An 18,394-nucleotide genomic window follows, 5' to 3' on the forward strand; every position below is an offset into this window, starting at 1 on the left:
GATATCGCGAAGTTTCCTGTAATATATTTGGATTTTCAAAAGGCCTTCGATAAGGTACCGCATAGTAGACTGATGATTAAGGTCAGAGCATGTGGCGTCAAGGGACACGTAACAAAATGGATAGCAAGCTGGATACAAAACAAAGATATGGGGTTAAAGGTATTTACTCAGACAGCCAATGGGTGGGTAGTGGTATTCCACAGGGATCGGTACTAGGACCACTATTCACCATTTACAGAAACGATACGGTACAATTTCAAAATTTGGGGAATATAGTTAATATAGAGGAAGACTGCGACAAAATACAAGATGATGTTAAGCTTGCAGAATTGGCGTGTAAGTGGCCAATGAATATATAGGTAGGTGTGAGGTGGTATGTTTTCATAGGAGAAATAAGGAGGCCACATAATCCTTGGAAAATAAGAGTCTAAATGGGGCAGAGGAGCAAAGGGATCTTACAAATCAATAAAAGTAGCGACGCAGGTTAACAGCCATAAAAAAAGCAAACCAAGCACTGGGGTTCATTTCTAGAGGAATAGAACTGGAAAGCAGAGAAGTTATGTTAAACTTGTATTGAACCTTGGTTAAACCACATTTTGAGTACTGTGGACAGTTCTCGTCACCATATTATAAAAAGGATATGGAAGCTCTGGAGACGGTGCAAAAAAGATTTACAAAGGTGATAGCTGAACTGAGAAGTTATAACTATCATTAAAGACTGAAGAGGCTGGGCAAAGAGAAAGCTGAGGCGTGACCTGATAGAGGTCTTTAAAATAATGAAAAGGTTTGATAGGGTAGACATAGAGAAGATGTTTTCACTTGTGGGGAGACCAAAACTAGGGGCCATAGATATAAGATAGTCACTAATAAATCCAATAAGGAATTCAGGAGAAACTTCTTTACCCAGAGAGTGGTGAGAATGTGGAACTCGCTACCACAGGGAGGAGACTAGCATAGATGCATTTAAGGGGAAGCTAGATACATACATGAGGGAGAAAGGAATAGAAGGATATGCTAATAGGGTGAGATGAAGTAGGGTGGGAGGAGGCTGGTGTGAAACATAAACACTGGCACAGACCTGTTGGGCCAAATGACCTATTTCTGTGCTGTTCATTCTGTGTAATTATTGATCTGTCAGTCTCCTCCTAATTATCAGTAAACTGATGGAAGGGGTTAGCATTCGTGACATCAGGGAACATCTACTCACCACTCTTCTGTCCACCATGTTAGTGAGCTCCTGAAAAAATTCAACTAGATTAGTCAGACGTGACTAACTCTGCACAAATCCATGATGACTCGCTCTGGCCAGCTTGTGCCCAGCCAAGTACTCAGTCACTCTGTCCCTGATGACAGAGTCCAGTAACTTCCTACAACCAGTGTTAAGCTGGCAGGTCTGTAGTTTCCCAGTTTTACCCTCCCACCTGTTCAACTCCCTTTTAAAATTATTTATGGAATCCGCTCCCTCCCACCTGGAGTGACATTCGGAATTTTCCAATCCAAAGTCACAATTCCCAAATCTAGACAGCTTTGGGAAATTGTGACTGACATATTTGCAATTTCCCCACTTGTTTCTTTTAATACTTTGGGGTGGAAACTAGAGTGTTGTATCCTTTGCTGTTCCTTAACACTACCCATAGGGGGAAAAATTCAGTTGGTAGCGCCTTAAGAGGGCGCTAAGTGGGGCGCAAACCAACTAGCACCCGGGCGCGGCGATATCTGCGCCTCTCGCAAAATTGACCGGACATTTTGCAGCGGTGCTAAACAGTACCCCCCGATCTCCTGCGCACGCAGATCTTGACGCCATTCGAGAGTGTAGCGCCCTTGGGGTGCCCCGGACCGGAAATTCAGTGGCGCCCCCTTCCTTTCCGCCTGGTGCTACCAACGACCGGTTGACTGGAACGCATCCCAGTCGCTGGGGGCGGGGGGGGGAGGTGCTATTTAAAGGGGGCCTCTTCCTGGCTTTTGTGTGGTAGCCATTTTTGCACCACTCATTCTGAGAGAGAGAGACAAAGAGAGACTTCTGCATTGAGTCAACGCTGTATGAGGTAGTTTTGGCTTCTGACCATAACTTTGCAAGTACTTTGCTTTTTTGACCTTCATAACTTTGATTGCCCAGATACTATGGGGGCTGCAATGGATGGGAACGTTGTCCTTCTCCATCACATTTGGAGGGCACAGAGAGAGTGGCAATCATGGCCAGACAGAGGAGGGCCAACAGGCCTCGGTACAGGAGACCTTACCCTCCCAGGGTTTTTCGCCAACAGTTCTCCCTACATTAATATGTCTGAGGAGCAGTTTGCGAAGGCTGCCATTCAGTAAGGAGGTGGTCACTGAGCTCTGCCACCTGCTTCAGCCAGATCTGCAGCCTCAACTGAGGAGCAGGACGTCTCTGACAGTGGCTCTCAACTTTTATGCCACCGGCTCATTTCAATCAGCTACTGGGGAAATCGCCAATATCTCCCAGTTCGTGGTGCATTGCTGCATCCGTCGGGTAACAAATGCCCTCTTTAAAAGGAGAAAAGAGTACATCTCTTTCCCCATGAACCCGGCCAAGCAGCAAGAACGCGCAACGGCCTTTGCAATGATAGCAGGCTTCCCCATGGTGCAGGGCGCCATTGACTGCACGCATGTGGCTTTGCGGGCGCCGCAAGAGAATGCTGAAGATTTCCGCAACCGAAAGGGCTTCCATTCCTTAAACGTCCAGTTGGTCTGTGACCACAGACAGCTGATACTCGCTGTCAATGCCCACTTTCCAGGCAGCAGCCACGATGCCTTCATCCTGCACCAGACTTCTGTGGCAGACCTTTTCCAGGCACCGCATCACCCAGGAGGTTGGCTTCTCGGGGACAAGGGATATCCTCTGTACACCTGGCTGATGACACTGCTCCGTTTGCCCAGCATCCCTGCTGAGCTACGATACGAGAGCCATCAAGCTACCAGGAACATTGTTGAGCACACAATCGGCGTGCTCAAGCAACGGTTCTGCTGCCTGGACCATTCTGGAGGAGCCCTGCAGTACTCGCCTGAGCGAGTCTCCCACTTCGTTGTTGTGTGCTGCATGCTGCATAATCTTGCAACCCTCAGGACCCAGCCAATGCCACCAGACATTGGAGCACCACCAGAGGAGGAGGAGGAGGATGATCAGCAGCACCAAGGCGGGAGGGAGGCACAAAGTGGAAGGGCTGTCCGTCAAAGGCTCATAGCAAGTCGCTTCGAGGCCCCCTCTGAGAGAATGACTTCTGCCATTCAAACATCCTGAATGAAAGCATCTCGCAACCCCTAAGCCGGTCAAGGCAACAATGAGTGCAAAGACCAAACATGTACATTTTGAATACAGACACTTCTTTATTTCACAAACTCTGTGTCTCATTTCCGCATGACAAAGTAATAGAAAGAAACACAAAAAAAGCAGTCATTCACATAACTGGCTCTCACAACCTGGAGACAATGTCCAAAACAGTAACAATAATTTGACCACGAAGCTCGTCCTTCAATAAAACAATGGAAAACATTTTGCCACACCTTTTTGCCCTTCGAGGGTGATCTGCTTCCCTTGCGAAATTCCCCCCTTCCCACCCTGCAGCTCCTCCGTAATGGGACCCCAGTGGCTGGAGCAAGACTGGGGGAAGGTTGCTGAGTGTCAGAAACTGAGACTGCAGATGCCCTTGAGGGACGGCCCGGCTGCTGACTGCACCAACTCTGCATGGGCGGTAGCAGTCTGTCCTACAGGTGGTGGCAACTGCAGTGGAGAAGTGCCAGTGGTGGTAGCAGGAATGCTGTCATCTTGAGAGAGGACAGCAACTCCCTGCTTGAGTGACACTGGCACTCCCACGGAACAGCACTTCAGCATCCGGAGCAATCTGATGGCGCACAGATTGCTGGCCTGCGGCGCAGTGAGAGCCCCAGGGAAATCTGCCCGATCCAGCGAGGGTAGCAGTAGTCAGTGCTCGCGTGGCCTCAATCTGCGTCTGCATGAGACCAGCCACTGACTGCATTGCAGCACTTAGCATTTGCATGGCAGCCGCCTGTGCTACAGCAAAGTGCTCCACACTCCTTGCCAGTGATTCCATGGATTCGGGCAACCTTGCCACTGCAGCCATGAGCTCAGTGTGCCTTTGCTCCGCCTGGGCGCCCATTTCAGCGAGGACCCGCTCCTCGTCTGCGTCCAGTGCAGCAGGACTCGAGGCCATACTCTCCCTCCGGGGAGAAGGCCCCAATCGCGTTGCTGCAGGCCACTGGGTCCTGAAGCTTCACGCTCATCAGACCATTTCCCCCTGCTCCCCTCCAGGGAAGGCGTGTCCCCAGTATGGGCATGGGTTGCCTCAGTAGAGGGTGGCGCTGATTGTCTGGCTTCCTCTTCCTCCTCGCCTTCAGTTTCACTCTCACTGGCAGCTTGAGGGCCAATCTCCTCACCTGGTGAATCACCATCTGAAATCAGGGAGGTACAAGAGTGGCTTTAGCGTGAGGACAGGGTGGCAGCAAGGGAGGCATGAGTGCAGCGATTTTAGTGATTTGGATTGAAAGTGTCAAAGGCTGCTGTTGTGAGGAACAAGTGGAAGGAGAGAGGACAAAAAGGTGATGACCTTACCATTGCTGTCCAGAACGGGGACGGGGTCGGCGTCTCCAGTGGCGACGGGACCAATCACCCGGCTTGCCACAATCCTGTGGATGTGCTCCTCAAGATCGCTGAGGGGTTGAAGCTGAGACAGCTTGGCCTGCAAGAAAAAGGACGGCGTCTGAGTAAATATACAGCCATGGTCTTGCCTGATGTGCCTCCCATAGTTGAATAGCCGTTACTGTATGCAGCCATGGTCTTGCCTGATATGCCTCCCATAGTTGAATAGCCCTTACTGTATGCAGCCATGCTCTTGCCTGATGTACTTCCCATAGTTGAATAGCTCTTACTGTATGCAGCTATGGTCTTGCCTGATATGCCTCCCATAGTTGAATAGCCGTTACTGTATGCAGCTATGGTCTTGCCTGATATGCCTCCCATAGTTGAATAGTCCTTACTGTATGCAGCCATGGTCTTCCTGATGTGCCTCCCATAGTTGAATAGCCCTTACTGTATGCAAAGTGTCGAATGTGTGTGTTTGATGAAAGGTGTTGGATGAGTGGGCATTGGGGCTTCCAAGACCCTCTGGCCATAAAGTGAGGTTGAGATGGAGGGATGATGAGGTTTTGAAAAAAAGGCACGCACCCTGAGTGAGGTCGTTAAACTTTTTCCTACATTGCACATGGGTCATAGAGTCATAGAGTAATACAGCACGGATAGAGGCCCTTCGGCCCATCGTGTCCGCGCCAGCCATCAAGCCCTGCCTAATCTAATCCCATATTCCAGCATTTGGCCCGTAGCCTTGTATGCTATGGCATTTCAAGTGCACATCCAAATGCTTCTTAAATGTTGAGGGTTTCTGCCTCCACAACCCTTTCAGGCAGTGAGTTCCAGACTCCAACCACCCTCTGGGTGAAAAAGTTCTTTCTCAAATCCCCTCTAAACCTCCCGCCCTTTACCTTGAATCTATGCCCCCTAGTTATTGACCCCTCTACTAAGGGAAAAAGCTCCTCAGCATCCATCCTATCTATGCCCCTCATAATTTTGTACACCTCAATCATGTCCCCCCTCAGCCTCCTCTGCTCCAAGGAAAACAAACCCAATCTGCCCAGTCTCTCTTCATAGCTGAAGCGCTCCAGCCCTGGTAACATCCTGGTGAACCTCCTCTGCACCCTCTCTAACGCGATCACATCCTTCCTGTAGTGTGGCGACCAGAACTGCACACAGTATTCCAGCTGTGGCCTAACCAGTGTTTTATACAGCTCCATCATAACCTCCTTGCTCTTATATTCAATGCCTCGGCTAATGAAGGCAAGTATCCCATATGCCTTTTTTACCACCTTATCCACCTGTTCCGCCGCCTTCAGGGATCTGTGTACTTGCACGCCCAGATCCCTCTGACCCTCCGTCTTGCCGAGGGTCTTTCCATTCATTGTGTATTCCTTTGCCTAGGTCCTAGGCACCATGCTGCTTGAGGAAACACTTTGAGCCACCTCCCTCCACACTCTTTTGTACTCGCGTGGCAAAGGCCTCGTGCCACTCTCTGGGTACAGAATGGATCTTCTGCGCTCCACCCCGCGAACCAGAGCCTGCAAAGCCCACTCGCAGAAGCGCTGTGCTCGCTCCCTGGCTCTTTCCATAGTGTCTGGCTGCTAGATTTAGCCACAGGTCTGACCAGGCCGAGATTCAAGGCTCCAGTGAGCAGGGTGTGGCTGTAGAGCAAGATCGACCCTCCCCTTTAAGAACTGACCGGCGCCAGTGTGTCTGTGTTCAATCGCTAACTGACAGAACCTGCGCTGCGCCCGCCCTTTGAGGTAGCGCCTCGCTCCTCGGCCTTAGCGCCTTAGAGTTGTGTAGCGCCTGATTTAGCGCTCCAATCACCTCCAGGGGCGATAAAAGCCAAGTTTGCTGTCGGAGGCGATAATTAGCACCAGGCGCTAAACTTTGCGCACCTCCAGTAATGGCGCCCCATATGGGGCGATACCGAATTTTTCCCCCATAATGTCTCCACTGCCCAATCACCCTCACTGGACATCACAATCATAGAATAATATAGAACAAAAGGAGGCCATTTGGCCCATTGAGTCTGTGCCGGCTCTTTTGAAGATCAATCCAGTTAGTCCCACTCCCCTGCTCTTTCCCCATATCCCTGCATTTTTTTCCCCTTTATGTATTTATCCATGATGCGCCATCAATTACTCAAAAGACTGAGGTTGAGCGAGTAACAATCAGGCTTTTATTAACTAAAGAATGAAGGTCTTGTCTCGAGTGGTCGACCCGTCCAGAATACTAAGGGACTGTGAGGTAGTCACTTATATACCTGGAATAGTGGGAGGAGTCAGCCGAGGCATGTCCAGACCTGTACCTAGTGGAATACACATACAGACACAGACAGGTATGACAGTGGTTTACCACAATCCAATTCCCTTTTGAAGGCTACTATTGAATCTGTAACCACCACCCTATCAGGCAGTGCATTCCAAATCCTAACCACTCGTTGCATAAAAAAGTTTTTCCTCCTGTCACCTCTGGTTCTTTTGCCAGTTATCTTAAATCTGTGCCCTCTGGTTATCGACCCGTCAGCCATTGGAAACAGTTTCTCTTTATTTGCTCTATCTAAATCCTTCATGATTTTAAACACCTCAATCAAATCTCCCCTTGGCCTTCACTGATCCAAGGAGAACAACCCCAGCTTCTCCAGTCTATCCACGTAACTGTAATCCCTCATCCCTGGAACCATTCTAGTAAATCTCTTCTGTACCCTCTCTTAAAGCCTTCATGTTCTTCCTAAAGTGTGGTGCCCAGAATTGGACACAATACTCCAGCTGGGGCCGAACTAGTGTTTTATACAGGTTTAGCATAACTTCCTGGCTTTTGTACTCTGTGCCTCTATTTATAAAGCCCAGGATGCTTTATTAACTGCTTTGTTAATCTGTCCTGCCACCTTTTCAAAGATTTGTGCACAAGCGCCCCTTTTAAAATTGTACCATTTGGTGTGTATGGTCGCTCCTCATTGTTCCTCACACTTTTCTGCATTGAATTTCATCTGCCATGTGTCCACCCATTCCACTAGCCTGTCTGTGTCCTCTTGAAGTCTATTACTATCTTCCTCACTGTTTACTACGCTTCCAAGATTCGTGTCATCTGCAAATTTCGAAATCATGGGAACCAACACAAAGTAACCTATGCTGGTGGGGTCCTCAGGAAGTGTCTGAGTAGGGTCAAACACTCAGCACCTCTGTCTTGTCTCATAGAAACATAAAAGATGTCTCCAACTCACTTGCTGGGCCCCATTGCAATTGAAGATGGAAATGTTCATGGGTCCTCCTCCTGTTAGTTGCCTAATTGACCCCCACCATCCTCGATTGGATGTGGCAGCTCTACAGAGCTTTGCTCTGATCCATTGATTGTGGGACATGGGTCTGCACCTGAGATTCTCTCCCGCAGGGTGATGGGGCGGAGCCTGGATTCCCGCAGGGTGATGGGGCGGGGCCTGGATTCCCGCAGGGTGATGGGGCGGGGCCTGGATTCCCGCAGGGTGATGGGGCGGAGCCTGGATTCCCGCAGGGTGATGGGGCGGGGCCTGGATTCCCGCAGGGTGATGGGGCGGGGCCTGGATTCCCGCAGGGTGATGGGGCGGGGCCTGGATTCCCGCAGGGTGATGGGGCGGGGCCTGGATTCCCGCAGGGTGATGGGGCGGGGCCTGGATTCCCGCAGGGTGATGGGGCGGGGCCTGGATTCCCGCAGGGTGATGGGGCGGGGCCTGGATTCCCGCAGGGTGATGGGGCGGGGCCTGGATTCCCGCAGGGTGATGGGGCGGGGCCTGGATTCCCGCAGGGTGATGGGGCGGAGCCTGGATTCCCGCAGGGTGATGGGGCGGGGCCTGGATTCCCGCAGGGTGATGGGGCGGGGCCTGGATTCCCGCAGGGTGATGGGGCGGGGCCTGGATTCCCGCAGGGTGATGGGGCGGGGCCTGGATTCCCGCAGGGTGATGGGGCGGGGCCTGGATTCCCGCAGGGTGATGGGGCGCGGCCTGGATTCCCGCAGGGTGATGGGGCGGGGCCTGGATTCCCGCAGGGTGATGGGGCGGTGCCTGGATTCCCGCAGGGTGATGGGGCGGGGCCTGGATTCCCGCAGGGTGATGGGGCGGGGCCTGGATTCCCGCAGGGTGATGGGGCGGGGCCTGGATTCCTGCAGGCTGACCTCTCGATTTCAATGGTGGTGCAGTGGTCACTGCCCTGTGGAAGCCGGGCATTGCTCGTGCTGGAGCTTTTCCACCTGCTCTAGATGCTGCAATAGGTTGGTGTTAAATGAAACTGGTCGTGTTTTGAGTAGATATTGCTGAACAGGAATGTACAGTGCAGAACCAACGCAGCAGTCGAGGGTCTGTTGATCAACACCTTGCAGCACATCCGTGCTTGGATGTACTTTAAGCTTGTAATACTGACGTGTTTAAATCTGTTACTTTTCAGAAAGTTTGTTTTCTTCAACATTCCTCAGATTCAGCACCAGAATCCCTGGCTTCAGATTGTTATGTTCAAAAACTTGACAACGTCACCATTTCTACAGTTTTATTTGGGTACGTTTCCTGCTCCTCCCCCATTTCAAAGTTATTAAACTGAGGCAGCGTCTGCAGAGGGAGACTTTCTCGAGGGGGGTGGGGGGGGCGGCCTGTCTCGAGGGGTGGGGGGGCGGCCTGTCTCGAGGGGTGGGGGGGGCGGCCTGTCTCGAGGGGTGGGGGGGGCGGCCTGTCTCGAGGGGTGGGGGGGCGGCCTGTCTCGAGGGGTGGGGGGGCGGCCTGTCTCGAGGGGTGGGGGGGCGGCCTGTCTCGAGGGGTGGGGGGGCGGCCTGTCTCGAGGGGTGGGGGGGGCGGCCTGTCTCGAGGGGTGGGGGGGCGGCCTGTCTCGAGGGGTGGGGGGGGCGGCCTGTCTCGAGGGGTGGGGGGGCGGCCTGTCTCGAGGGGTGGGGGGGGCGGCCTGTCTCGAGGGGTGGGGGGGCGGCCTGTCTCGAGGGGTGGGGGGGCGGCCTGTCTCGAGGGGTGGGGGGGCGGCCTGTCTCGAGGGGTGGGGGGGGCGGCCTGTCTCGAGGGGTGGGGGGGCGGCCTGTCTCGAGGGGTGGGGGGGCGGCCTGTCTCGAGGGGTGGGGGGGCGGCCTGTCTCGAGGGGTGGGGGGGCGGCCTGTCTCGAGGGGTGGGGGGGCGGCCTGTCTCGAGGGGTGGGGGGGGCGGCCTGTCTCGAGGGGTGGGGGGGGCGGCCTGTCTCGAGGGGTGGGGGGGGCGGCCTGTCTCGAGGGGTGGGGGGGGCGGCCTGTCTCGAGGGGTGGGGGGGGGCGGCCTGTCTCGAGGGGTGGGGGGGGCGGCCTGTCTCGAGGGGTGGGGGGGGCGGCCTGTCTCGAGGGGTGGGGGGGCGGCCTGTCTCGAGGGGTGGGGGGGGCGGCCTGTCTCGAGGGGTGGGGGGGGCGGCCTGTCTCGAGGGGTGGGGGGGCGGCCTGTCTCGAGGGGTGGGGGGGGCGGCCTGTCTCGAGGGGTGGGGGGGGCGGCCTGTCTCGAGGGGTGGGGGGGCGGCCTGTCTCGAGGGGTGGGGGGGCGGCCTGTCTCGAGGGGTGGGGGGGCGGCCTGTCTCGAGGGGTGGGGGGGCGGCCTGTCTCGAGGGGTGGGGGGGCGGCCTGTCTCGAGGGGTGGGGGGGCGGCCTGTCTCGAGGGGTGGGGGGGCGGCCTGTCTCGAGGGGTGGGGGGGCGGCCTGTCGAGGGGAGGGGGGGCGGACTGTCTCGAGGGGAGGGTGGCGGACTGTCTCGAGGGGAGGGGGGCGGACTGTCTCGGGGGTGAGGGGGTGCGGACTGTCTCGAGGGTAGGTGGTGGGACTGTCTCGAGGGGGGGGCGGACTGTCTCGGTGGGGGGAGGGGGCGGACTGTCTCGGGGGGGGGGGGGTGGGTGCGGCCGACTGTCTCAGGGGGGGGGGGCGCGGACTGGGGGAGGGGGCGGACTGTCTCGGGGGGGAGGGGGTGCGGACTGTCTCGGGGAGGACTGTCTCGAGGGGAGGGGGGCGCGGACTGTCTCGGGGGGAGGGGGCGGACTGTCTCATAGAAACATAGAAACATAGAGATAGGAACAGGAGTAGGCCATTCGGCCCTTCGAGCCTGCTCCGCCATTCAATGAGATCATGGCTGATCTTCGTCTGAGATCATAGCTGATCTCACCAGTTCAGTACCCCGTCCCCGCCTTTTCTCCGTAACCCTTAATCCCCTTAGCCTTCAGAAATATATCCAATTCTCTCTTGAAAATATTTATTGAATTAGCCTTCACAGCCCTCTGTGGCAGGGAATTCCACAGGCTCACCACTCTTTGAGTGAAGAAATTCTTCCTCATCTCTGTTTTAAATGATTTGCCCGCTATTTTTAGACTGTGGCCCCTGGTTCTGTGCTCCCCTGCCATTGGAAACATTCTCTCTGAATTCAGCCTGTCCAGGCCTGCCATAATTTTATATGTTTCGATGAGATCCCCTCTCAATCTTCTAAACTCCAGTGAGTACAAGCCCAAACTATTCAATCTCTCCTCGTAGGTCATTCCCGCCATTCCAGGTATCAGCCTGGTGAATCGCCGCTGCACTCTTTCCATGGCAAGAACATCCTTCCGCAGATGGGGCGACCAAAACTGTACACAATACTCCAGATGCGGTCTCACCAGCACCTTGTACAGCTGTAGTAAGGTATCCCTATTCCTATACTCGAACCCCCTTGATATGAAGGCCAACATACCATTTGCCTTCTTAATCGCCTGTTGCACCTGCATGCTCTCCTTCAGTGACTGGTGCACAAGAACACCCAGGTCCCTCTGCACTTCCCCATCTCCCAATCTATTGCCATTTAGATAATAATCCACCCTCCTGTTTTTACCCCCAAAGTGGATAACCTCGCATTTATCCACATTATAGTGCATCTGCCACGTATCCGCCCATTCCCCCAACCTGTCCAAATCGCACTGTAGCCTCCTGACATCCTCATCAGAGCCCACCCCTCCTCCTAGTTTAGTGTCGTCAGCGAATTTGGAAATATTGCATCCAATTCCCTGATCCAGATCATTTATATATATATTGTGAACAGCTGGGGTCCCAGGACAGATCCTTGCGGCACCCCGCTGGTCACTGCCTGCCACTCCGAAAACGAGCCGTTTATTCCAACTCTCTGTTTTCTATCCGCCAGCCAGTTCTCTATCCACGTTAATACTTTGCCCCCAATCCCATGAGCCTTAATTTTGCATGATAATCTTTTGTGTGGAACCTTATCGAACGCTTTCTGGAAGTCAAGGTACACCACATCCACTGGCTCTCCCCCATCTATTTTACCAGTTACTTCCTCAAAAAATTCCAGCAGATTAGTCAAACACGATTTACCCTTTGTAAATCCATGTTGACTCTGTCCGATCCTTTCCCCATTTGTCAAGTGCTCCGCTATTTTATCCTTAATAATGGACTCTAGCATTTTGCCCACAACCGATGTAAGGCTTACTGGTCTATAATTCCCTGCTTTCTCTCTACCCCCCTTTTTAAATATTGGGGTAACATTAGCTACCCTCCAATCCACGGGTACTGTTCCCGAGTCAATGGAGTTCCGGAAGATGATCCTTAGAGCATCTGCTATCTCCAGGGCCACCTCCTTAAGTACCCTAGGATGTAGTTTATCAGGCCCCGGGGATTTGTCGGCCTTCAGTCCCCTCAACTTACCCAACACCATATCCCTAGAGATACTAATTTCTGTCAGCTCCTCCCTCTCATTAGTCCCTATGTTTGTCGATATTCCTGGGAGGTTATTTGTGTCCTCCTTTGTGAATACAGAACCAAAGTATGAGTTTAATTGGTTTGCCATTTCCTTATTCTCCATTATATATTCTCCCGAATCGGACTGCAAGGGACCGACTTGGGATTTTACCAGTCTTTTCCTCCTGATATACCGATAAAAGCTTTTGCAGTCTGTCTTTATGTTTGCTGCAAGTTTACTTTCGTATTCTATTTTCCCCTTCCTGATTAATCCCTTTGTCCTCTTTTGCTGTATCCTGTACTGCCCCCAATCTTCCGGTCTGGTGCTTTTTTTTGCCAGTTGATATGCCCTTTTTTTTGATTTTATGCTGTCCCTAATTTCCCTCGTTATCCACGGTTGAGTCACCTTTTTAGGTTTATTTTTATGCCAAACCGGTATAAACATGTTCTGCAATTCTTCCATTCTATCTTTGAATGCTTGCCATTGTCTATCCACTGTCAATCCCCCCAGAAACACCACCCAATCAATCTTACCCAATTCCCGTCTCATACCCTCGTAATTCCCTTTATTTAAGTTCTGGACCTTAGTCTCTGATTCAATTTCCTCACTCTCCATCTCGACTGAGAGCTCGATCATATTATGATCGCTCTGACCCAAGGGGCCTCGTACAAGAAGATTGCTGATAAGTCCCTTCTCATTGCACAATACCCAGTCTAAAATGGCCTGATCTCGAGTCGGCTCCTCGACATATTGGTCCAGATAACCGTCCCGAAAACATTCCAGGAATTCCTCCTCCTCAGAATTTTTACTAATTTGGGTAGTCCAATCAATATGTAAATTAAAGTCACCCATGATGACAGCTGTGCTCTTATCGCACGCTTCTCTAATTTCCCTTTTTATGCCTTCCCTCACCTCCATATTACTATTTGGAGGCCTATATATCACACCCACTAACGTTTTCCTCCCCTTGCTATTTCTCATTTCTACCCATACAGATTCCGTTTCATCCGAGTTAATATCCTTCCTTTCCATTGCATTAATCCCCTCCTTTACCAGCAATGCTACCCCACCTCCCCTACCTTTTTGCCGATCCTTCCTAAATATTGTATATCCCTGGATGTTAAGTTCCCAGCCTTGCCCACCCTGCAGCCACGTTTCTGTAATCCCAATCAAATCATACTTGTTTACCTCTATTTCCACAACTAATTCATCCACCTTGTTCCTAATGCTTCTAGCATTAAGATACAAAGCCTTCAGGCTTGCTTTTTTCACACTCTCATTATGAATTAGTTTGGCCCTTTGTGTTTCTCTCCTTTGCTTATTGCTTCTCACCTTTCTACCATCTATTTCTAACTTCATATGACTTCCCTCTTTTCCACTACCTAGGTTCCCATCCCCCTGCCAAATTAGTTTAAATCCTCCCGAACCGCCCTAGAAAATATTACCCCGAGGACATCGGCTCCCTCACAGTTCAGGTGTAGACCGTCCCCTTGGTACAGGTCACTCCTCCCCAAGAACTGGTTCCAATGCCTCAAGAATATAAATCCCTCTCCCTTGCACCACTGCTCAAGCCACGTATTTAGCTTATCTATCTTACTCTCTCTAAACTTATTAGCTCGTGGCACTGGTAGCAATCCAGAGATTACTACCTTTGAGGTCCTACTTTTCAATTTAGCTCCTAACTCCCTAAATTCAGCTTGTAGGACCTCCTCCCTCTTTTTACCTACATCGTTGGTACCTACATGTACCACGACAACTGGCTGATCCCCCTCCCCCTTCAGAATGCTCTGCACCCGCTCCGAGACATCCTTGACCCTTGCACCAGGGAGGCAACATACCATCTTGGAGTCTCGGTCTCGGCCACAGAACCTCCTATCTATCCCCCTTACAATTGAATCCCCTATCACTATAGCCCTATCCCTCTTTTTCCTGCCCTTCTGTGCAGCAGAGCCAGTCATGGTGCCCTGAGAACCTGGCTGCTGGTGCCTTCCCCTGATAAGTCATCTCCCCCAACAGTACCCAAAACGGTAAACCTGTTTTGGAGGGAGATGACCGCAGGTGACTCCTGCACTACCTTCCTGCCTTTACCCTGCCTTTGGTCACCCATTTACTGTCTGAGCTAGCCTTTACCTGCGGTGTGACCAACTCACTGAATGTGCTATCCACAACATCCTCAGCATCGCGTATGCTCCAGAGTGAGTCCATTCGCAGCTCCAGCGCCGCCATGCGGTCCGCTAGGAGCTGCAGCTGGACACACTTCCTGCACACATAGTTGTCAGGGACAGTGTCCCTGATTTCCCACATGGCACAGGAGAAGCATGACACGGGTCCGAGCTGCCCTTCCATGACTTAACCCTTACAATACCCTTTTATTTACTACGATTTAGCTTAATTATTGAATTCTACTTAGAATAAGTTTGTGAAAGTACTCACCAACCAGTCACCTACCTGTTTTCTGGTGTTGTATTTTCACTGCCGCCTCCTGTCCTGGAACCTTTTCCACCTAGGTTAGGCTCCTGAAATAAAATAAATTGAACCTACCTTTTCAACTTCCCCTAACCCCTAAAAGGTTAGAGGAGGTGGAAGGGTGGGAGACACTACACTGTAGTGTTTCGGGTTTAGCAACAGCTCCACCTATATAAGAGTTACTGGCCTCCTGCTCTCCTGACTGCACCAGCTGTGAAAGAAAAAGCCCGCGAAAGGTGAGCTTTTAAACTCACCAGTTACTGGCCTCCTGCTCTCCCGACTGCCCCAGCAGTTACTGGCCTCCTGCTCTCCCGACTGCCCCAGCTGTGGTCTCGGGCCTCGCTGGTCGCCGGGTTTTCTCCGAGCTCCTCCTCGCTGCTCCCGACTCCGCCTCCACCCGCTGCCGATGCCGCACTGGGGCCTACCTGAGCCTCTGGGGCCTCTTGTAGTCGCTCTGCCGCTCAGCTCCGCCTCCACCCGCTGCCGATGCCGCACTGGGGCCTACCTGAGCCTCTGGGGCCTCTTGTAGTCGCTCTGCCGCTCAGCTCCGCCTCCACCCGCTGCCGATGCCGCACTGGGGCCTACCTGAGCCTCTGGGGCCTCTTGTAGTCGCTCTGCCGCTCAGCTCCGCCTCCACCCGCTGCCGATGCCGCACTGGGGCCTACCTGAGCCTCTGGGGCCTCTTGTAGTCGCTCTGCCGCTCAGCTCCGCCTCCACCCGCTGCCGATGCCGCACTGGGGCCTACCTGAGCCTCTGGGGCCTCGAGGGGAGGGGGGGGCGGACTGTCTCGAGGGGAGGGGGGGCGGACTGTCTCGAGGGGAGGGGGGGCGGACTGTCTCGAGGGGAGGGGGGGCGGCCTGTCTCGAGGGGAGGGGGGGGGCGGCCTGTCTCGAGGGGAGGGGGGGGCGGCCTGTCTCGAGGGGAGGGGGGGCGGCCTGTCTCGAGGGGAGGGGGGGCGGCCTGTCTCGAGGGGAGGGGGGGGCGGACTGTCTCGAGGGGAGGGGGGGGCGGACTGTCTCGAGGGGAGGGGGGGGCGGACTGTCTCGAGGGGAGGGGGGGGGCGGACTGTCTCGAGGGGAGGGGTGCGGACTGTCTCGGGGGGAGGGGGGACGGACTGTCTCGAGGGTAGGTTGTGGGACTGTCTCGGGGAAGGGGGGCGGATTATCTCGGGGCGGGGGGAGGGGGCGGACTGTCGGGTTGGGGGGGAGGGGGTGCGGACTGTCTCGGAGGAGGACTGTCTCGGGGGGGAGGGGGCGGAAGGTTTCGAGGGGAGGGGGAGCGGACTGTCTCGAGGGGAGGGGGCAGACTGTCTCGGGGGGGCGGACTGTCTCGAGGGGAGGGGGGCGGACAGTCTCGAGGGGAGTGGGGGGCGGACTGTCGAGGGGAGGGGGGGCGGACTGTCTCGAGGGGAGGGGGGGCGGACTGTCTCGAGGGGAGGGGGTGCGGACTGTCTCGAGGGGAGGGGGTGCGGACTGTCTCGAGGGTAGGTGGTGGACTGTCTCGAGGGGGGGTGGACTGTCTCGGGGGGGGGGGAGGGGGCGGACTGTCGGCGGGGGGGGGAGGGGGCGGACTGTCGGCGGGGGGGAGTGGGTGCAGACTGTCTTGAGGGGAGGGGGTGCGGACTGTCTCGGCGGGGGGAGGGGGCGGACTGTCTCGGCGGGGGGGGCGGACTGTCTCGAGGGGAGGGGGTGCGGACTGTCTCGAGGGGAGGGGTGCGGACTGTCTCGAGGGGAGGGGGCGTGGCTGTCACGAGGGGGAGGGGGCGGGACTGTCTCGAGGGGAGGGGGCGGGACTGTCAAGGGGAGGGGAGCGGGTCGGGACTGTCAAGGGGAGGGGGTCGGGACTGTCGGGAGGGAGGGGGGTGTGGACTGTCTCGGTGGGGGGGAGGGGGTGGACTGTCTCGAGGGTAGGGTGTCGGACTGTCTCGGGAGAGGGGAGGGTGTCGGACTGTCTCGGGAGAGGGGAGGGTGTCGTACTGTCTCGCGGGTGGACTGTCTCAGTATTGTGTCTAAATCAGTGTTTTTGCCATTTCCCCCCAGCTGATGGTGAACAAATCTTGGTTGATGTTGAAGGAAAGAACCACAAAGAAATCGTTGAACATGTGAAGACAGTCATGGGAAAGAGCCGGTGAGTGTTTGTTTTATTGTGTTTATATTTCAGGCGTGTGGTGGTCACTTTTTGTCTGCTTGCTCAGGGCGTATTGCAGGATCCCAGGCTGGGATTTATTCGCTTGGTGGATGAAGACATCATGCAGAATGGTCTTGCTGATGGGAGATTTCTTAGTTTCATTCGTGTATGTCTCCCCTCCTCCAGTAGTGTGCACCCTCCAGTTCTCTGCTCCACTGGACCGAATTGTTTCCCCTGCTGTTTGCGGTCGGCCATTCCATGTCAACAGTCCTCTGTGAAGTAATTTGGCCTAACTTCTGTTGCTGGTGATCCTAAATTTATGTTTTTATGTTCTTGCGATGTGGGTGATGTTGCTGAGTCTGCATTTATTGCCCATCCCTGGGTGTGTTCTGCTGCTGTGGTCCACATTCACGAGTAGTCATCGTTTGTGCAGCTGAGTGGCTCCCTTCCCTGAAGGACTGTTGTGCCTTTACACTAGCTATTTTCCTGCATTTAGCATCACCAACCACTCCCACTAGTGAGCCTGCATCCATCCCCTATGAGCCAGAGTGCACCTTTTCTTTCCTAATAAGCAACAGCGAGACCCGGCGACCATAACCGAGACCCTTATTCTGGTCTCACTGGAATGTGTCACGTGACACCACTTTCCAAAAGCAGACTGGATGTACAGCTGAGGCCCAAGCTATGGACTAACGAGTGGTTTTATTTACATGAGACAGACGAATAACCAGTATTGGTGAAAAAGACACTAATATATATATATAGATATTTTGTGTGTATATAGTCCCCACCTCTTGCACCGATCACGCTTCTGGACAGCCACCTATATCGGGCCAATTGAGAACTATTTGCTATTACCATGAGCGTCAGTTACAAAGGCACTGTTTAAAACATATAAAATGTGCCGACTATTTTGTGCCGTTCATGGAATTATGTAGAATTTACAGCACAGATATGCCTCCTCCCACCTTACTTCATCTAACCCTATCAGCATGTCCGTCTATTCCTTTCTCCCTCATCTGATTATCTAGTTTCCCCTTAAATGTATCTATGCTGTTCGTCTCAACTACACCCTGTGGTAGCGAGTTCCACACTCTCACCCCTCTCTGGATAAAGAAGTTTCTCTTGAATTCCCTATTTGATTTATTAGTGACTATCTTCTACAAGTGGAAATATCTTCTCTACATCTGCAGGGGCATACTTCAAAAAGAAATTAGGAGGGCGAGGAGGGGCCATGAAATAACACTGGCGAACAAAATAAAGGAAAATCCTAAGATGTTTTATAAGTATATTAAGGGCAAGAAGATAACCAGGGAAAGGGTAGGGCCCATTAGGGACCAAAGTGGCAATCTGTGTGTAGAGCCAGATGATGCAGGCGGGGTTTTAAATGAATTTTTTGCATCTGTGTTCACTATGGAGAAAGACGATGCAGACATAGAAATCGGGCAAGGGGACTGTGACATACTTGAACATATTAGCATCGAGAGGGAGGA

General features: G+C 53.5%; 1 protein-coding gene across 1 annotated transcript in view; it reads left to right on the plus strand.

Moving 5' to 3' along the window:
* The window catches only part of mrps25 (mitochondrial ribosomal protein S25), a 142,761-nt gene that overhangs the window by 101,835 nt on the left and 22,532 nt on the right, over positions 1 to 18,394 (plus strand). The window contains exons 2-3 of the mRNA XM_086001177.1: positions 9,028 to 9,134; positions 16,814 to 16,901. Of these exons, the coding sequence (XP_085857303.1) occupies positions 9,028 to 9,134; positions 16,814 to 16,901 (195 nt within the window). The remainder of the gene's footprint in view (positions 1 to 9,027; positions 9,135 to 16,813; positions 16,902 to 18,394) is intronic.

The sequence above is a fragment of the Somniosus microcephalus genome, chromosome 11 (genome assembly GCF_052327205.1).
Source record: "Somniosus microcephalus isolate GS21.2 chromosome 11, FLI_Smic_1.0, whole genome shotgun sequence".
Taxonomy (NCBI): Eukaryota; Metazoa; Chordata; class Chondrichthyes; order Squaliformes; family Somniosidae; genus Somniosus; species Somniosus microcephalus.